The following is a 20,574-nucleotide window of genomic DNA, read 5'->3' as shown; positions in this document are numbered from 1 at the left end:
TTATTTACTTATTTGACAGAGAGAGACACAGCGAGAGAGGGAACACAAGCAGGGGGAGTGGGAGAGGGAGAAGCAGGCTTTCAGCCGAGCAGGGAGCCCGATGTGGGACTCGATCCCAGGACCCCGGGACCATGACCTGAGCCGAAGGCAGACATTTAACGATTGAGCCACCCAGGTGCCCCAGCATATGATAAATTCTTTAAAAAAATCCTGTCTGACCAGCTTTTTCTTTTAAGACGTGAATTTAATTAATTTTATTTAATGTAATCATATATTGGGGTTTCAACGTACCATCTTATTTTGTGCTTTTTATTTTTCCCACCTGTTCTCACCTTCTTTTTTTTTTTTTTTTAAAGATTTTATTTGTTTATCTGACAGAGAGACGGCGAGAGAAGGAACACAAGCAGGGGGAGTGGGAGAGGGAGAAGCAGGCTTCCCGCCGAGCAGGGAGCCCGATGTGGGACTCGATCCCAGGACCCTGGGATCATGACCTGAGCCGAAGGCAGATGCTTAACGATTGAGCCACACAGGCGCCCCTCTAGTCCATTTTAAAATCTAAGTCCAGGGGCGCCTGGGTGGCTCAGTCTTGAGCTGAAGCCTCTGACTCTTGATCTCAGGGTCAAGAGTTCACACCCTGTGTTGGGCTCCGTGCTGGGTCTGGAGCCTGCTTAAAAATAAATAAATAAGTACTTTAAGTCCATTTTGGCATCCGGCTTTCCATTTCACACTGATGCAGGCAGTCCTGTCATTGCCTCTGCATGCCCTCGTCCGTCTGGTCCCCGGGGACCCCGGCCCCCGCAGGTCTTGCCCTGCTGCTCTGCGTTCTCCTGTAGATGGACGTGCGCAGTCACAGCCCCGGGGGCCGGGCCGCGTGGAGCCTCGTGTGCGTCGTGTGAGTGCGTGGCCACAGTGGTTGGTCTGCTCCTTCACCAGAGGGCGTTTACGTGGCTTCCAGTCTTCAGTAGTGATGAGGGAGGCTGGTGCAAATGGACGCATCCCCACGTTAGCCTGTCCTTGAGGTTTCCGTCCTACGGGGTGGACTCCCCCGCGGTAAGGTGGGCGTCACGTGACGAGCATGCATTTGACTTGCAAGACGTTGCCCGGCTCCTGTCGGAATTAGTGCTGTGGTCAGACCACAGCCACGTTCCCGCCAACACTTGGTTTTGTCTTATTTTAAAGCCACCCCCGCCGGGCCGTGGTGGTGTTTCTCTGATGTCTGATGATGTCAGATTTCTTCTGTGTATTCACCACCCATGTATCTTCCCGGGGCCTCTGCCTCTGAATCTTGGCCCTTCTTACTGGGTTGTTTGGATATCGAGAATGTTAGGTCCCTACAACAGTTGTGTGATCTTTATGTATTCTGGGCGAGGGCTTCTGTTGGGCACGTGATTCACGAACGTTTTCTCCTGGACTGCTGTTTGTTCATTCCCTTGATAGAGTCTTTTTCATAAAACAGACATTTTTTGTGGCACCTGGGTGGCTCGGTCGGTTAAGCATCTGCCTTCGGCTCAGGTCATGATCTCAGGGTCCTGGGGTCGAGTCCCACATCGGGCTCCCTGCTCAGTGGGGAGTCTGCTTCTCCCTCTCTGCCCTTCCCCCTGCTTGTGTTCTCTTCCTCTCTCAGATAAGTAAATAATCTTTAAAAAAAAAATGAAAAAAAACCCTTTGATATTTACCCATATGTTTATTTTGTGTAGATGTGAGTTTCCATCTGGTATCATTTTCTTCTGCTTGAAGAATTTCTTGTGACGTTTCTCACGGTCCTGGTGATGGACCAGCAGTGAATTCTGGAAACTTGCAGAAAGGTCTCGATAGCACCCTTTTCAGAGTCTGCCTCCGTGACGCGGGATGCACGTGCAGTGAAATCAACGTGGGGGTCTGCGCTGGAGTCCCACGCGATGCTTTCGTTGGCTCAAGGTGGACACCTCTCTCTCGGTTTCCTCCCGGGAAGTCGCGGGCCTTCCCCGTGGTTTTCTTTGCGTGCCGTGTCTTCCCAGGCTTCTCAGAGCCCTTGTGTAGTTTTCTGTGTGTTTATTCCGTGACGGTTTGCGGAGCTTTTTGGGGCACGTGCATTTATGCCACTGTTTCTCAGGTGACTTCATGCCTCTCTGCCCAGAGCCCCAATCACTTGTGCTTTGGTCCCCGAGATTGCTGAGGCTGCGTTTGTTGAGTGAATACTTGCTATCACTGTTTCTCCACGTTCACCCGTTTTTTCGGCAGCTCCGTCTTGCTCTTGCCTTGGCCGCCCATGTCCCCATGTCTCCCCTCATTGGGCTCCTTTGTATGTGACCGTAGCAGCCATGGTCCGTGGTCCCGTTACGTCGTCGGGGTAGAGCCTCTGTCCTCGCCCCGTCCTGCGTTCTTTCTTGACCTGTTTCTGCTGACCGGCTTTCCTCCTTTTCAGGGTCGCCTTTCCGTGCCCATCATGTGTCTAATTGTTGGTGGATACAGGACATCGCGAGTGTTACCTTGTGGAGCTCCTGCAGTTTGGGGTCCCAGGCCCCTCGCGGTGGTGCCAAGCGGGACTCCGTAGCCGTGGGCGTGGCGGCCTGTGCGTCCCCGGAGCGTCCCCACTCTTGTGGGGTGAGCTGCCTGCCCTTCTCACTCTTCCGGTCCCGTGTGCGTGGCCTAGACATCCTGTCCCATCCTCCGCTTGCCTGCATTCCCTCTAGACACAAGAGGCTTACTCGCTTTATTTCTTGATCAGTAGCAGTTTTTGTATTTTGTTTAAAGACCTTTCTTCTCCACATCCAGGTGATTGTGATGTTCTTCTATGTGTTCCTTAAAAAAAAAACCAAAAAACACAAAAAACACAAAAACTTTGATTTGAAATCATTTTAAACGTACAGAAATGTTTCGATAAGTGCCTTCTGCTCAGCCTCACTCACGGGTCAGAACGTGCTTGGTTTGCTTTGCCGTCTCATTTCTCTTTATATGGAGAGGTTGTGGGGTTTTTGAGACGCCTGAGAGCACGTTGCAGAAGTTAGGCCCGTCTGCCGCCTGGTGCCAAGCATTTCTGGCAAACAAGGACATTCTCTTACGAAAACGCGGGAGCACGTTCAGCGCTCCGGAGGCCGGGCTGTGGTCCAGCGCTCCTCCCTAGCCGCAGTCTGCGTTGGGGTCTCCCCGTTGTCCCCTCGCCGTCCTCCACAACCATGCTGTTTCCCCGATCCCGGGCTCAGGTCAGAAGCACACCGTGTATTTTGTGGCGATTCTCCACCCTCTCCTTAGTCTGGAACAGTTTCTCTCGCCCTTTATCCTTCATGACACTTCCCTTTCTCCAGAGCACGGTTCAGCTGTTTTGCAGAATGTCCCTCTGTTTGGGTTTGTCGGGTTTTGCCTGGTGATGGGGCTCAGGTCGTGCGTTTCGGCTGGAACTCCGAGGAAGCCACGCTGGGTCCCTCCCGGTGTGTCCTGTCAGGCAGCACCTGATACCGTGCGGCTGCTTGGTGGTGACGGGTGACCCCTGCCAGCTAAACCCGCGCTTTTCCCTTCGCAAGAAGAGACTGCGTCACCCACCTTTCCCCTGGCAGTTTTAACGTCCAGTGAGGGTTCCTGCCAGTTGCGAAATGGTGATTTCTAGCTCCTAAGCCCCCCGTGTTTGCTGGCGGTCTTCAGGCAAGGGCTTCCCCACATCCCCCACTCGCTCCTTCATTTATTGTTTATTTAGTGTTAAAATAGAGAGTTTTTAAAGCATCTTTCGTACTGTCTTGTTCCACGAATGTTCCAGGACCCGGCTGTTCTTCCTTCCGTGGGGAGTGGCACGTGCAGCCGCTGTCCAGGTGTGACGTCTGCCTGTTGCTCCTGGGGCCGCGTTGATGGTTACACCCCTCCTGGCCGTCGGAGCTGGGATTTACAGATTTAAAAACCACACGTTCAGGCCAGTGTCTCCAAATCTAGTTCAGCCCCAGGGTCGTCCTGGCCTCCCCTCTCATGCCTGTTCTCCTAACGGACAGGGTTCTGGCGCTCCCATTTCCGTAGGAAAGGCTTTTATATCTACAGTACGTCTGGGATTGGGTTTTTTTTTTTAATGTGCTGCGATATGGGGCCCAACGCTGACTCTTTCCCCACCTGACTCTCCAGTGGGTCTGCCACTGGCATCAGGGAGACCACCTCTTCCCGCACCATCGTGCCACAAGGTGTGTCCAGAGGTGAGTGCGGTGCGCGAGCCCCACCTGCGCCATGCCATGCCCCCCCCGCCGTGAGCCCCCCGCGAGCCCCCCCGTGTGTCCCTGAGCCAGCACGTGCCGCCTGCATATCCGTGTGAGCTCCGTGTCTTTGGTTCTGTTCCTCACAGTTGCCCTGCCTGCCTCCTTTTTGCATTTTTATACACATGCCTTTTAGAATCCTTCTGTTGATCGTCACGCACAAGTACCTGCTGGGACTTGGGTGGGGTTTTGTTGACTCTGTCCTCCTCCTCCATCAGGCCTGGGCTGCGCGGAGATCCCCACGGTGTTGGGTGTTTCCCTCCACTCATTTACATCTCTTTTGGGTTTTTCTTGGGACTGTCCTGTCGTTCTCCGCACATCTGTTAGATTAATTCCTAGAAATTCATTTTTTGTTTGAATCTACATGGTATTTAAGTTTCTTCTTTCTTTTCGTTGGTTGTTGCTACCGTATAGGAACAAGTTGGATTTGTTATTTAAGAAAAAAGTCTGGGGCGCCTGGGTGGCTCAGTCGGTTAAGCGACTGCCTTCGGCTCAGGTCATGATCCCGGAGTCCCTGGATCGAGTCCCGCATCGGGCTCCCTGCTCGGCGGGGAGTCTGCTTCTCCCTCTGACCCTCCCCCCTCTCATGCTCTCTCTATCTCATTCTCTCTCTCAAATAAATAAATAAAATCTTTAAAAAAAAAATACAAAAAAAAAAAAAAAGAAAAAAGTCTGGCCACAGCTCACTTGCCTGTTCTGCTGGTTTGCCTGCAGATTCTTTGGGATCTCTCTGTGTGCAGCCGCCGTGTCTGCTGGGGGCTTTGTTTCTGTCCCTGACTGTGCCGCCTCCTCTCTGCCCGGCTGGACTGGCCCGGGCTTCTGTCTCATCTCCAAACTCGGGGAGAGCTTTCCATATTTTGTCTTTAAGGAGGTTATTCGCTCCAGGCCTTTGTGGCGCATGTTAGGAGATGAAGGACGTTCTTGTCCTAGGTTAAGAATGTTTGGGTTTTTTTTCCATAAGTGTTGAATTTTAACAAAAGCCTTGTCTCTAAATATTGCAACGGTCGCATAGTTTTGCTCTTCTGCTCTTCTTTTCTGAACTGTGGAGATTGCTCTTCTGAATATTCAAACAAGACAAAACCAGACACTTGTTCAGCCCAGTTGTGATTGAACCCCTGGATTCGGTTTCCTGGTTCCTCCCTCCCTGTTTTGGGTGACTGTTGTGAGGTGTGAGGCCCTCCCCAGGGTCCGACTCCTGGAAGGGGCGTTGGGCAGAGGAGTGAGTGCAGGCGAATCGAGGGGAGCCGCCAGCTCTGATCAGAGCCTGAGCCGGGGGTCGCGGCCCGCACGCTCATCCTGACCTGCACCCTCGATGCTGGGAAGCCTGTTCGAGGCAGTGCAGCAGGGCATGCAGTGTGGACGGTGTAGACACCCCACGCCCACATCAGAACCAGGGCCAGGAGGCCACGGTCAGCGCTCCGCAGGTCGGGTCAGGTTCGTGGGTGGCCACAGGTCACAGGGGGCGTGCCCTCTAATTCTCTGCCAGGTAGCAAGCATCTCACGCCTCTGTGTCAGGGTTCTCTCCCTTCTGAAATTAACTCGGAGTTATTTCCCGCTTGTTTATAATTTCTGTCTTTTCTGAGTCATCCGGAAAACTTGGCGCAAGATAGGCTGTTTCTGAGATGCTTGCTGTGACTGACAGCTGATGCTGCTGCCCCCACGTCCGTCTGGAAGCTTCCGTAGACACGTCGGCTGCGTCCAGTTGTCTCATTGATCGGCGTGAGTTTGTCCCTAGCATCCCGTTAAGGTCCTCTTGAGGTCTGTAGCCGGGGTGGCACGCCGTGCCCTGGGCAGATCCAGCCCCTCGTGTGGTCTGTGCGGCCCACGACCCAGGATGCCATTTATCTCTCTCTCTTTTTTTTTTTTTTTAATATTTTTTATTTGTTTATTTGACAGAGAGATAGCACAAGGAGGCAGAGTGGCAGGCAGAGGGAAAGGTAGAAGCAGGCTCTCCAGGGAGCCCGATGCGGGGCTCGATCCCAGGACCCTGGGATCATGACCTGAGCCGAAGGCAGCTGCTTAACCAACTGAGCCACCCAGGTGCCCCGCCATTTATCTCTTTAAAGAAAAAAAAGCAAAATAAAGATATGCAACCGACGTCACGTGCGGCCCAGACGGCCTCTTCATGCTGAAACTTTGCCAACCTCTGTCCTGCAGGATCCTGCGCTGTGTCCTAAACCCTGTTAATTTATGCCCATTCTCCTTTTTATTCTTTCAAAGAACCAACTTCGGAATTTTTTTTTTTTAATTTTATATCTTCACGTATGATTTCATTTCAGTTTGCTTCAACTTTCTGAGTTCCACTAGCTGCTGTTTTCCTGGTGTTTAAGGCAAATCTTCACACGACTGACTTCTCAGACTTTTCAGACGTGTGCGCGCAGGGCCGCATGCTTCCTGGTCCGCGTTGCCACATTGCGTGCGGCGCATTTTCCTTGTCATTGGCGCAGAGGGCGTTCTCCTGTGTTCCTGAGCTGACCCGTGGGGTAGGCGGCGGGGGTGCGGTGCTCAGCTTCCAAACGCATCCTGGGTTTTCTGCTCATCTCTTTGTTATAACTTCTGGGTTAAGTGCCCCTGGCCATAGGGTATTCAGAGCCCCTGGTGACTCTGGAGTCTGTTGAGAATCATGTTATGCCCCAGCGCATGTCCCATATGCGCCGAAAAACATGATTGCGTCGTTCAGCTTGCACCCTCCTTCAGATTTGTTTTCATCTCCCTGTTGAATTGGCCCTTTTACCACCCGGCGTCTCCTTGGAAAATCGGCTGGGAGTGTCTGCGTGCTCTTTGGCTGGCGTGTCCTGTGGGTGCGGACGCCGTATGTCTGCGTGTGGCTTCCAGCTTTCGTTGTCCTCTTGTTTCAGGTGGTCTCTTGGGTTTGGGTTTTTTAGCCAGGGTTCACAGACTTTAACTTCTTAGTCTTCTTTAGCACAGTCCGGTTACATTCCGTGTAACTACTGACAACTTTGGGTTTCCTCTCCCATCTTACTGACGACTTCCCATGCGTCCCCGCTAATCCTCTGTGTTTCTCCGTTTTTCCTCTTTCTGGTTAATCAGTCATTTGATTCTGTTCCTTTCCCCTTTTTCTCTTACTGTAAGTTTGTGCGCTGCTCTCTCCAGGGTTAGGGATTTCAGCATCCATGCTGATGGACACTTCTCCTTCAGGGACCCGCAGGGCCTCCCGTCCGTGCTCTGTCTTAGTTCTGGGGATGTTTTCGGGGCCCCCAGCTCTTGGCCTTGTCAGGGGTTGTGTTGAGACTTCACACGGTTTTCTGGTGCTCTTACCCTCTTCCTCTTCACTGGGACCTCTCGGCCACGATGACTTCCCGTGCGCACCGCCGCGCCTCCTGGGCTCCCAGGACACGGTGTCGTGCTGTCCCCCACGTTCTGTGTCACTTGTCCTCTCTCTCATGACTCTCCTACTTCTGTTCCCATTCTCTGCTTCAGTCTGGATTATCTTCCAGGTCGGAAATCTTGTTACCTGCTCTGTTTCATCTCCTCTGATACCGACCCCGTGTCCTGGGTCTGATTCTGGTTTTCTGGCGAAGTTCTCCATCGTGTCCCTACATTTCCTGCGCGTAGCAAGAACCGTTGGTTCACGGTGGTGGCCGTTGTCCGGGACGGGTCATCAGTGGGTCTGATCCCATGTCTTTTTGTAAATTGCCTTTTTATCACTCATTTTCCCCATGTTCCTGGTAATTTCTTAGTGAGTGCTGGACAGTGTATGAAAACATCCGGGAGCTCCCACCAGCGCTACTCCGAAGATGATCCGTTGGAGGCCTGGGCCTGGAACTGGCAGGGTGCTTGGCGCTGTTCCTGGGCCATGGCTGGTTCTGGGTCTCCGCGGAAGGCCTGGGGTTCCCCAGAGCGCCTCCTCCTGGCGGGCCCCGAAGTCTGATGTCTGTTTATCTCGTACACGGGCACCAAGTTCTTGATTTAACTTTTTTTTTAAGATTTTATTTATTTGACAGAGAGAGACACAGCGAGAGAGGGAACACAAGCAGGGGGAGTGGGAGAGGGAGAAGCGGGCTTCCCGCCGAGCAGGGAGCCCGATGCGGGGCTCGATCCCAGGACCCTGGGATCATGACCTGAGCTGAAGGCAGCCGCTTAAAGACTGAGCCACCCAGGCGTCCCTTGATTTAACTTTTTTTTTAGTTTCTTGGTGATAGTTTTTCTGAATCTGGTCCTGCACACGTGCTGCTTAGTGGTGGAAGGAAGTTGAAGGAAAGCTGGGCAGTGGCCCCTCAAGTCTGCACACTCCAGGCCCAGTTCCCCTGCTGCCCGGCTCCACGGCTGCTGCCCGCTCAGCTCGGGGGCCCTGGCCCTAAAAGTCAAGCACCTTATTTTTGTGCAGCTTCTGGAGTTGATCTTGATGGGGGGCCACTCCTTCATTGCCGCATAGGCGTCTCTGGGGTACCTTACAAGTTACACGCACTTGTTTTTGCATAGCTAACGTATGTTCATCATCTTAAACAGTACAAGAAGTCCGCACTAGGGAAGGCCATTCTCCCAGCCGTCCTCTGCCTCCCACTGTCTCCCAGAGGCCTGGCATCTTGGTGTCCTGTCTCCCTACAGAGCGCGTGTGTGCACTTTACCTAAACACGTTCCCAGGGCGCACAGAGCCCCGCTGGGTGTTCATGGTGACCAGTGTCACCGGGTGTCACGGGCCGTGATCTGTCCAGTCGTGTGTGGGGGACAGGGAGGCTGCTTGTTTCTCGAGGCCAGGGCCGGATGAGCCACGGGAACTGACAGAGGGATGGAGGTCAGGTTGGCAGTGAGAGCGGCCCCTCGGTTTGCTGGGACTCCGGTTGGGGACTTCATGGGGTCTCCCAGGGCCAGACCAGGTGCGGGACACAAAAACAGCAGAGCCCGTGGGGTCTGAGGACAGGCAGCATCGTGGCAGGTTTGACTGGGACGGGCTGAGTTGGACGGGGAGCCGCCCAGAGGAGGTTTCGGATGTTCCGAGCTGGGGCCAGAGGGGCCGCGGCCCGGGGCTGCGCCGGGTGCTGTCCGGGGCTGACCTATCACGTGCTGCAGTGGAGGGCATGGGGACCCAGAGGCCCGCCGCGTCCCTTTCTGCCTGGGCTCCCAGGGGCCCCGGGCGGCGGTGTGTGCACGCACGTCCTCCCCACTCCCAGGCCTCACGTCTGTTCCCGCTTGTATTTCTTTCTCCTGGGCTTTCGCTGCCGGACTGGTCGCCTTGGGCACCGCCTGTCATATCTGACCGGTTCCAAGAGGGCTCTGCCCTTGCCCTTGCGCGTCCATGAGACGGGGTGCATCTTGCCGTCCGTGGGGGACGTGGCTACACTGTAGTTTCTGTGCCTCTCCCCCCGGAAGAGCAGCCTCAGCGATGACGCCTGGCCCCCTGATGCTCCACCCCCACATCCCCCCCCACCCCGGGCCCAGGTGCACCCTTGGGAACCGCTACCTGCCCTGTTCCCGGGATGCTGAGCCAGCTGTGGGCGTGGCCCTCTCAGAGCCGCTGGTCTGGTTGGTGCTGAGCCGGCAGATGCAGAGCAGGGGGAGACCTTTGTGAGGGGAGGCCGCCTGGGGCTGAGCAGGAAGGGACAGGGCAGGGCGGGCGGGCAGCCCACGCGCGGGGGGTGGTGTGGCGAGTGTTCGCCATCCAGAGTAGCTCGGTCACCCCTCCACGCTGCCCCCGATAGTCACCCAGCCCCGCGCCGTCCCCTGGCAATCAACGATCTGTTGTCCGTCCCCAGAGGTCTGTCTTTGGGACCCTGTCCTGCGAAGGGGTGACCCAGTGCCTAACCCTGTGAGACTGGCCCCTTCCGTCCCACAGCGAGTCTGAGGCTCACCTCCGCGGTGCGGCAGCTGCAGCAGTCCTTCTGGATGGCCCACGCTGTGGGCGCTCAGCGGCGTGTCCGCCCGCCGCCGCGGGGCATTGGGCTGTCTCCAGGCTGGAGCAGGTGTGAGCACCCTTGCTCGGGGCCTGTGCGGACTGTCTCCGGGTCTCCTTGCTCCCGGGTGAGTACCTCGGATGGGACCGCCGGCTCCCTGGGAAGCCGCTCAGCCGTGTCCCAGCGTGCGCGCCCGCCGGCCGGGGCCCCGCACCCAGCTGTTCGCACCCTGCGCTGCCCAGCGTGCCCGGGGTCTGCGAGCTCAGCCGCTCCGTAGGTGTGAGGGGGGGTCTCTGTGTGGTTTTATGTGCTGTTTTCTAATGGCTGATGATGTGGAGCATCTTTTCATGTGCTAATTTGCCATCTGTACATTCTTTGGCCAAGTGTCTGTTCAGATCTTTTGCCCATTTTAAAAACTGAGTTGTCCATTTTCTTGCTGTTGAGTTTTGAGAGTTCACGCTAGATTTGCAGGACAAGTCCTGGGTCAGATGTGTGGTCTGCAGACCACTCCCTCCTGTCCGGGGCGGGCCTGTCTGTCCGTCGTTCACAGACCGGAGGTTTTCGTTTTCATGAAGTCGGTTAATCGAGTCTTTCATGGGTGATGCTTTTGGGGTCGTGTCTAAGCTTTTAGCTGAACCCAAGATCACAGAGATTTTCTTCCAAAAGTTTTATGCTTTTTGTGTCTTACGTTAGGTCTGTGATCCATTTCTACTCATTTTTGGGTAAGGTGTGAGGTTTAGATCGAGGGTGGTTTTGTGGTTTTGCTTTTGAGGTTTGCCCATGCACAGCCCGTTTCTGGGCACCACGTGTTGGAACAGCTATCCCTTCCCCCGCTGTGGTGAGTGACCCTTTGTCACAAAGCAGCTGAGTGTGTTTGTGCGGGTCTGTCTCCAGGCTGTGGACAGGGTGTCCCTCTGCTTGCCCGCATGAACCTCGCGGGCTTGGTTACGGTCATTCTACAGTAAGTCAGAAGTGGACGGTGTGATTTAGCGTTTTTCTTTCCATTTAGCTGTAAGTTGTATTTTCCTATATAATCACGGACAAGGGGCTCCTTTCTTTAATCTGCCATTTTGACAAGCAGTGTATACTCTTGTAGGGTGGGAGTACCCTTCTCTGCCCCCCACCTCCCCGCCTGACCTCAGTGGAGCTCCGTCACCTGCTGGCGGCCACTCGCACTAGTGGGGGCTCCCTACCGAGGGTGGACGCTGCCTGTGCCGTCTCTGAGTGCATCTGGGGACAGGAACAGAGTCCGCTCCTGGGGCGCCGTGACACGCCAGCATCCTGTGGGCCGGGGGCTTGGTATGTTTTGCTCGGGGAGAGGGCCCAGCACTTTGATCCTTAGTCAGTGAGCCACAGGAGGTTGAAAAAGTTACAGGAGTGGAGGCCAGTGGCCCTCCCAGGGTCCCTCCAGACCTGCCCCACCCGCCCTGCCCTCCATTGTATTGAGATTGAGCTGGTGGACGTCACCGTGTAGACTGTAAGATGAGGACCACGTAGCGTTGGGTAAGGGCAAGTGTCTCCCACAGATGCCATTCGTCTCTTTCAAGAGAATGGTTCTGTTGCACTAGAATATACACAACTAGGATTTCCCATCATAGCTGGTTTTGGGGGCGCCGTCCAGGGGCGTCAGGCATGCTCGCACTGCTATCCTGTCGTGCCCTCATCTGCCTCCAGAACTCTCCATCTTCCTGACCCGAACTCTGTCCCGTTACACACGGACCTCCGCTCCCGCTGTCTGTCCCTGCAGACAGACCAGCAGCATCTGACGGGATCTGTCCTCTGTGCTGGGCTCACCTCTCTCCTCATGATGTCATGAAGGCCCCGTCCTTCCTTGGCTGGACTCCCGTAGCGTCACCAAGTCAGGGAGCACTTGGGTCCCTTCTTGGTGCCCAGAGTTCCCCGCAGGGTCCATCCTCGCGTCCGGTTATAGCTCTCTTTGTGCATGATCTGAGGGTCACTGCCTGTCCTTGGTCGCTGCTTCCCTTTTGGCCCAGATCAGCTACTGTTCCAGATCATTCCGCAGAGGCCCTTTCGACCGTGACTCACCTTTCCTGCCCTGATTACTCACCTCTTGGTACAAATAGCTAATTGCTCTTTCATGTGCTCCTCTCCAAATTCCACGGTGCCAAAATATCTGGAGCCCACAGTCCTGGAAGCCGGTTAAAAACGGGGCCGTTGATGGGGAAGGGAGCCGTGGTGCCTCAGTGCGATCCGCGGGGCGGCTGCCGTGTCCCTGCCCGCCCACCGAGGGGCCTCCCAGCACGCCTGCAGCCCGGCGCCCGAACGCCCGCCCCAAAGCCAAAGGGATGCACAGGGCGGGGGGTTGTGCCCCCAGCCCCCATACCCTCCGCATGCTCTCCCAGGTCTCCAGAACCTGGTTGTAAGCCGTCCCCTCTGCTCCCTGGAAGGAGGAGCCCTTGGCGCTCAGCTGTGGGCTGCAGCGGCGGGCAGCAGGAGATTTGGGGCCCGGGGAAGGGGCGGGGAAGGGATTCGGAGCACCTTTCCAGATGAGCCACCACTCGGGTTCGGGTATTTTTAGCTGGCGCAGTATCCGGCGCTCGGCAGAGCAGAAATAGAAGAGGCTCTTTTGGGTGTTCTGGATCTGCCGGTCTCTGGCTCTCAGGAGCCGGGCTGGGGGGCTGGGGGGCTGGGGGGCAGGCGCACGGACCGCAAACAACTTCTGCTGTTGAGAGAAACACGGCAGGACGCGTTGTGGATGGCGTGACTTCGGCTGGTGAGCGCTCTTTATGTAAATGCCACGCGTCTGCGTGTGTAATCACAGCCGGCCGTGGGGGGGCGGGGGCGGGTAATTATGTTTTAAAATATCATCCGGGTTGTTTTTGCTGTGCTCCCTGAGCCCCCGGGTATTCCAGGTTTGGAAGATTCTCTGTTGCTCTCCGCTGATCCGCCCCCGCCTGCGTGCCCCGCACACACCTGGTGGGAGGTGTTGCCCGACCCCCAGAGCGGCCCAATGCCCTCTGACCTGTGTCCTGGTCTGGGGCGGGCTGCCTGGAGCGGCAGGCCCACCTCAGCCCTGAGCCCAGCTGCCTGCCTTCTCCAGAGAGGCCTGCCCGTGGTGTTCAGGATGCCGGCCCCGCAGGGGCTGGGCGGCCCCCACCACTCCCCTCCGGGAGCTTGAGGCTGCTCCAGGTTCTGGAGGCCTGGGGGTGTGGAGGGTCTGCCCACGACCCTTCCTTGCCATCCTCCTTTCCGAAGCCCCTTCGCGGCAGCCCCTATATGGCTTCCCCAGGTCCTTGGCCCAGCCCAGCCTGGCCCCTCCCACCTCAGTGTCCACAGGAGCTGAATCTTCCTGTGACCCGTGAGGGGGCAGTGGGTCACAGTGCGGAGGGGACAGGACCCCTGGCCCAGCCTGAGCCTGATGGCAGGCAGGTTACCGTGGCCAGGCCAGGCCTAGAGGGCAGGTCGGAGGGTGGGGTCCTCAGGGCGGGGAGGGGAGAGGGGGCGGCAGCCACCTCCACGTCCACAGCCTGCTGCCCTCATGTTCCCGTGTGGCGCAGGACCGTCAGGGGGCCCCGCCCCCCAGAGCTGCAGGTGTGGCGGGGGCCAGGCTCTACTGCCAGCAGGTGTTTATGCAGCAGTCTCCAGGCGCCATGGAGGGGGGCTGCCGTGAGCCCTCAGGCTGGGCACACGCACACACGGCCTGCTCCGCTCTGAGCCTGCGCTCTGTCCAGAGAGGGGCCGCTCCACCTGGTCAGACTGCGGGCCCAGCCCCCTCGAACAGGCCACTGCCTCGTCTGCAGGCCTCGGTCCGGTGCACACCTCCTCCCAGGAGCCTCCTGGGCCCTCACAGCTGGTCTCCAGGTCTGGGTGGCATCCCTCCCCTATCTTCCTCCATTCGCTTACTCACTCTGGTCCTCCCTGCCGGGGTAGGGACCAGGTGGGCAGGGAGGGCGAACGGAGGGTGGGTACACAGCAGTCTTGCCCACCGTGGAGAGTGGGCATGGAGCGGGTCTGACCCGGGCCTGGGTGGGCAGGGAGGGCGAACGGAGGGTGGGTACGGAGCAGTCCCGCCCACCGTGGAGAGTGGGCATGGAGCGGGTCTGACCCGGGCCTGGGTGGGCAGGGAGGGCGAACGGAGGGTGGGTACGGAGCAGTCCCGCCCACCGTGGAGAGTGGGCATGGAGCGGGTCTGACCCGGGCCTGGGTGGGCAGGGAGGGCGAACGGAGGGTGGGTACGGAGCAGTCCCGCCCACCGTGGAGAGTGGGCATGGAGCGGGTCTGACCCGGGCCTGGGTGGGCAGGGAGGGCGAACGGAGGGTGGGTACGGAGCAGTCCCGCCCACCGTGGAGAGTGGGCATGGAGCGGGTCTGACCCGGGCCTGGGTGGGCAGGGAGGGCGTTCTCGATTCCCGGCCCTGCCCTGGCCCGGCCTGAGAAGGCCCCTAACCAGGTCGGGTGTGTGTCCACAGTGCAGGAGAAGCCGGAGCCCATGCCCCTGGAGAGCCGCTCCTGTGTCCTCATCCGCCGCGACCTTGTGGCGCTGCCCGCCAGCCTCATCAGCCAGATCGGGTACCGCTGCCACCCCAAGCTCTACTCGGAAGGGGACCCCGGGGAGAAGCTGGAGCTGGTCGCAGGTGAAGGGCCCTCCCGCCCTCTCTTGTGTGCACGTGCCCTCGGGTTTCCCTTCGGGGCGGCAAACAATGTACACATCACCAATCAGTCAAAAAAAAAAAAAGGAGAACATCTTAAATTTCTTCTAGTTTCCTTTTAGAAGAATGTGTCATTAAGAGGAGTTATTCAATTGAATTAATTTAGCATTTTAATTGAATCCCCTGGGCTGGCCTCGCATCTGATTGGCAGGGGCTGCAATCACGATTGTGCTTTAATTAGGTGGGAGAGAAAACCACATCGAGCCCAGCGTGCTGGTCCCCCTCCCCCAGCCCCCAGAGGCCCCCCCCCCGGCAGCGTTGACGGGTAACCACCCGAGGTTCCAAGTGCAGCTCCGAGGCGGAAACGGGGTTCTGTGAAGGCAAACGGCACCTGTTAGGGCCGCGTGCCTTTGTTAGAAAGACGCCTCTTCCCAGTGGGGCTCCGCTTGGCCTCACAGCTCCTGGCAGATCTTTAAGGCTCTTCACGGGGAAGACGTGGCTGCTGTCGCCCGCGCTGGGGCAGTTTTCCAGGAGTGTCCTCCCGGGGCCTCCAGGGGGGGCCCAAACGGGCTGGCCAGGACCCACGGGCACCGTCCCTCCTCCTCAGTGCTGGCGCGCACCCGCTCCGAGCCTCTGGGGCCCCCCGGTCCCGTTTGGTAGTCCTGGTCGCCGCACCCAGGGCAGCACTGTGGGGTTCTGCCCGACCGCCCCCTCTGCTGGGAGGTCTCAGAGGGCAGCGGCAGAGCAGGCCAGAGAGGGGTGGCTTGGCCCTGCAGCTAACCGGAGAGCAGCCGGGCCTGGGAGGGGTCACACCTGTCCGCTAGGGTTTGGGGTTGGGAGGGGCGAGGGCTGACCACCTTCCCTGGCCAGGCCCCGTGGTGCCCCAGCCCCCGTTCCAGAGTCCCTACAACGAGGGGGTGTCCAGCCCGTGTGGGTCACGGTGACCTGCTCTGCTGTTGGCTTGGAGCCTCTGCAGACGGCAGATGGGCGGACGGGGGCCCTCGGGGACACTTGGCACGCTATGGCCAAGCCCAGTCAGACAACACTGACCCGACGCCCCGGTGGTGGTCTCCGTCCAGAGCCCCGAGGCCGCCGATCCAGGCCCCCTCAGGCTAGAGCACCTCCGCGTACCTTCCTTCCACCCTGCTCCCTCCTTGGCTTTTTTCCCAACAAGATCCAGTATGGGATCTGTGACATGGGGGTCCTAGAGGAAGGCCTGAAGGGGGTAGTGGGAGTCCCGAGGACCCCGCAGGTGCGTGCCCTTTGGTGTCTTCTCGTCCAGAGTCGGGGGCACTGTCCCACGCATGCGTCCGTTCCTTTTCCCATGAGCACCGTCTGGCCCGACAGAGGCCGCTCCACGTTCTCAGTGGGCTCCGGCCTTGGTGCTCCCGTGCCCTGCTGGGCACCCGGGCCTTGCCAGTCTTCTTCGGGGTAAACAGCATTGCGTGGGCTCGCTGACCACACCCCTGCCCTGTGGCTGGCTGCACCCTCCCCCCACACGCACTGGGCCGGGTGACCTCCCTAATCCCAGCTCCCCGGCACTGCCTGAGGTGCTTTGGTTTTGGGGAAGGGATGCAGAGATGAGTGTTTCCCAAACCGATTCCCTTGAGGCTGGAAGGGTGATTTGGAGACAGTGCTCTGAGGCGTGAGACCCAGGCCGCCTCGTCCAGGTGGCAGGGCCCCAGCACAGCGAGGAAAGCCTGGAGCGATGGTCCCCAGTCTGTGGGGTCCCAGGCCCCGGGGGCGAGTGCTGCACTCAGCAGTCAGGGCGGCCTTGCGCTGCTCCCCGTGCTGCCCAGCACCCCCCGGCCCGCGGTGCACGTGTTCTGGCCCCAGCGGCCCCTGGGAAGGTCATGGCCCTGGGTTGTGGGTCACAGCCTCTCCTGTCTGGTGGTCACAGGCTCCGGGGTGTACATCACGCGCGGCCAGCTGATGAACTGCCACCTCTGTGCAGGGGTGAAGCACAAGGTCCTGCTGCGGCGGCTCCTCGCCACGTTCTTTGACAGGTGGGTCCCTGGGCCGGTGCGGAGGCTTCTAGGGTCTCCTCTGGCAACGAGCTCACGGCGGCCTCGCCTTCGTGGCCCCCCGCCTTCCTGACGTCCTGCCACGGCGTCAGCCCGAGGACTGTGAGGCTGTGCGGGGGTGGAGGGGGGGCAACACCCACCCAGACGGCCCGGCTCTCCTGGACACGCCCCTCCCCCCGCCCCTGCCCCCGCCCCTGTGAAACGAAGAGCCCCATTGATTCACGTGGGCCGAGGAGCCCCGTGCCCAAGGGGCTTTGCTCCCCTCCCGTGTCTGGAGGGTGGTACCGGCCCCTGGAAATGAACAGCAGTGCCAGGGGCGGCTGCTGGGCAGGTCCCATTCCTGCGGCGCCTCTGGCCAGTGGCCTCACTGCCCCCCACCTTCCCCGCCAGGAACACTCTGGCCAACAGCTGCGGCACAGGTATTCGCTCCTCCACCAGCGACCCAAGCCGCAAGCCTCTGGACAGCCGGGTTCTGAACGCTGTGAAACGTGAGTGCCCCGGGGCCCCCTGGGTGGGCTGGAGGGGCTGCCCGGGTCTCCGTGGCGCCACGCCGGCCCCACAGGGCAGGGGAGGCAGGGAGGAAAGAGCAGCTCTCGGGAGCCAGGTCTCGAGGTGTGAACGTTCTTGGTAGGTTTCCAAGCATGATGGATTCAGCTGCGTGCGAAACTATTTTAATATGTGAAATAGATCTAATTTTCCTTTTTGAACAAAACCCCTTATTTACATTTCGAGGCTATTTTGAGCCTTTGCCATCTGCTCGCCGACTTCTGCCTCCCGCTCCCGGGTGCGTGGGGGCGGAGCCCGGTCCGTCTCCGCAGCCCACGGCTGCCCCTGGTCCCAGCTCCCCCCGCCCCGGGATGGGGAGGGGCCCGCCGTCCACGCAGACCACCCCGGCCACCAGCGGGCCCTCCCACGGCGGTCGGCACACGAAACACCGTCTTCCTTCCTTGCTTGGAAAGCGTGTCTCGTGAGACTAATTCTGTCTTAGAGCAAAGAGGGGCCTTTGCGGTCGGTAGTTATGGTCCCAAAGCTGGTGTGCCGGCTGGGCTCTGGGAAGAGGCGGGGGGTGTAAGCGATGCTGGTGTGAGGGGCCCTCCCCGGGGACCTGTGTCCGGCCCCCAGGCTGCTTGCAGAGCTGGGTCCTGTGGCTCCCGGTGGAGGGGAAAGAGGGGAATGCTGGGGTGCTGATAGGCCCCGCTGCCGCTTCCTCCTGGCTGGGCGCTGGGCCCAGGACAGGTGTGGACCGGCTCCCGCCGCGCTCCTCGTCCAGCCTGTGTGAAGAGCCTCTGATGAGGGCCCCGGAGAGGCCCAAGCTTCAGGGTGGGCAGGTGCCCGGGGCTGCCTGACTTCGGGGCCCTGCCCCGACGGCCCTTCTGGTCAGAGCAGCGTCCTCGAGCAGGCTTGTCTCCGCAGGCCCTGGGACCCAAGGTGGGTGGGACAGAGAAAGTGAGGCCCAGAGATGCCAGGGACCTGCCCAAGGCCACACAGCCAGCCAGTGCGCGGGGAGGCCCACAGCCCTGTGCCCACGCTGCCTGTCCCTGCTCCCCTGGACATTCCGGCCAGAGGCTGTCCCGAGGGAACAGGGCAGGGCCCCCGGGACGACCACTGGTCTGCAAGCTGAGGCCAGCAAGGACCTGGCTGGCCACGCGGCCCGCGGTGCCGGTGGGCAGCAGGGTGGAGGGCAGTGCGGAGGCCCCGGCCCGGGCCCCCGGGTCGCTGACGCCCGCCCCCCCGCGCCCTCTGCTTGCAGTGTACTGTCAGAACTTTGCCCCCAGCTTCAAGGAGAGCGAGATGAACGTCATCGCAGCGGACATGTGCACCAACGCGCGCCGCGTCCGCAAGCGCTGGCTGCCCAAGATCAAGTCCATGCTGCCCGAGGGCGTGGAGATGTACCGCACGGTCATGGGCTCCTCGGCCGCCGGCGTGCCCCTCGACCCCGACTTCCCGCCCGCCGCGGCGCAGGTGTTCGAGCAGCGCATCTATGCCGAGCGGCGGGGCGACGCCGCCACCATCGTGGCCCTGAGGACTGACGCCGTGAACGTCGACCTGAGCGCCGCCGCCAACCCCAGCTTCGACGCGGGCGAGGAGGCAGACGGGGCCGGCTCGGTCATCCAGGAGGTGGCCGCGCCCGAGCCGCCGCCGCCCGCGGCCGCGCAGAGCCCCCCGGCGCCCTTCGAGCAGGGCAGCGCCAGCTCCAGCCGGCCGCAGACGCCCGCGGCGCCCCGGAGACAGGAGGCGTCCTACGCGGGGACCTTGTAGAGGAGCCGCCGGGAGCCTCGCGGGACCGGTACTAAAGCTGCTTGCATGCGTTACTAATACAAACAAATGTGATCAAGCCACTTACCTACGGGACTGCTACTGTTGCCTGACAAAAATGTGATTTTTATCCTGCTTGTATTTAAAGTTCATGAAGGAAACAAATGCATTCGTTATACCGTAAAGGATTAGTCCGCTGGGGACCTAGTTGCGAGGCAGGTCCCAGGGCTCCTTTGGATCTGCGAGGTTCGTCTCCGGGCTGTGGGCCCCGACCCCGCTCTGGAGGGGCGAGAGCCCGCGGCCCCGGTGCCCGGGCCCTGCGGCGTGGGGCGTGCGTCTCCCAACACTCGCTGCTCGTCGGGGGCACCCCGCCCGCCCCTTTGGGGCCAGGGGCCAAACTCCTCTGGTTTTCCCTTCTTCCTGAGACTCGGGGCTCCGGCCTGCCGGGTCCCCCGCGTGCACGGGGTGCGGGAACGCGTGTGTGAGTGTGCGCGTGTGTGTGCGCGTGTGTGGGGGAGCGGTGTGGGCACAGCAGAGGGGAGGGAGAGGAGGTGCCCCTCCGTCCCCCCCCCCCCGCGCCCGTGGGCCCTCCCGGCCCCCTCAGCTCCACGGCCCCCGGGGCCCGCCGGCTCTACCTGGCCACCCGCCGTCCCGTGGTGCAGCCCACCGCCCTCAGCCATGTTGGGATTACGTTTGTTTGTTTGTTTTTGTCTTAATTCAGATCTATTTCATGTATGGTTTGAAAACTTTCAGACCCAAAAGAGCAAAAAATTAGGGAGGATTCGGTGTCCCTGCCCTCAACCCACTATGCTTTGGGCTGGGTCATCTGTGTACCGCGTCCCGCCCAGCCCTGGCCCAGGTCCCACGCGCCTCCTGTCGGGAGCGGGGGTGGGGGGGTCCGAGGGAGACACAGCCAGGGTGTGTGGCGGAGGAGGGGCCGGGGGCCCCGCTTGGCCAGGCTGGCTGGGGCGGGTCCCCCGTACTGTGCTGAAAACCTTGGGGCCGGGTGGGCGGGTGGTGGGCACGGGCCAGGCTGCTGGGCAGTTTGCAGGAGGAGCCCGGGAGCAGCAGGGTGGAGGTTCTGGAATGCGTGTGGCAGGGTGCAGTAAGGAGGGGCCCTAGAAATTGTTGGCTTGTTTGAGGCTGGAAGGCCCACGTTGAAGTTCAGTTGCTGTTTTTTGGCGAGCGAGGGCATGGGTTGTGCGCACGTGGCCACTGGTCCGGGGGCTTCCTGAGCCCCAGGCAGTCTGGTCCCGGGGAGACCAGACACCCCTCCATTCCCGGACGTGAGGGGGTCTGTTGGGCCCCCTCCTCAGCACTCTGCCTCCCCTGACCAGGTGCGGAGCAAGCCCACCACACCCCCTGTGTGCACAGGGCCGAGCAGGTGTGGCTCAGCCTCCCTGTGACCCACAAAGCTGAGCCTCCCCCGGCTGCAGGCAACCTTGGGGGGCTTAGGCATCTTTCCACTCAGGTTCCTCCTGACTGCTGCCCTGTGTGGAGAGGCTTTGGGGGAGACCCGGGCTGGGCGAGGAGCCTCCAGGCCTCCTCCGGCCGGGCCAAACATGTGCCTGCCCTCCAGAAAGATCTGATGGCTCCCAGGAAGGCGTGGGGAGACCTTGGGCAGG

The 20,574-nt window shown here is 59.8% G+C and overlaps 1 protein-coding gene across 5 annotated transcripts in view; it reads left to right on the top strand.

The window, feature by feature from the left end:
* The window catches only part of NACC2 (NACC family member 2), a 64,441-nt gene extending 45,327 nt beyond the window's left edge, over window positions 1–19,114 (top strand). For all 5 annotated transcript variants that reach the window (XM_064579698.1, XM_045883498.3, XM_064579697.1 and 2 more), the window contains 4 exons: window positions 14,490–14,654; window positions 16,570–16,675; window positions 17,084–17,181; window positions 18,444–19,114. In XM_064579698.1, the coding sequence (XP_064435768.1) occupies window positions 14,490–14,654; window positions 16,570–16,675; window positions 17,084–17,181; window positions 18,444–18,952 (878 nt within the window). In that variant the 3' untranslated portion in view covers window positions 18,953–19,114. The remainder of the gene's footprint in view (window positions 1–14,489; window positions 14,655–16,569; window positions 16,676–17,083; window positions 17,182–18,443) is intronic.
* Window positions 19,115–20,574: the final 1,460 nt, after the last annotated feature.

The sequence above is a fragment of the Mirounga angustirostris genome, unplaced genomic scaffold (assembly GCF_029215605.1).
Source record: "Mirounga angustirostris isolate CCGP_5_RB_7025 unplaced genomic scaffold, mMirAng1.0.hap1 SCAF_15, whole genome shotgun sequence".
NCBI lineage: Eukaryota > Metazoa > Chordata > Mammalia > Carnivora > Phocidae > Mirounga > Mirounga angustirostris.
The sequence above is the reverse complement of the archived record's forward strand: the minus strand, read 5'-3'. Positions and strand labels throughout refer to the sequence as shown.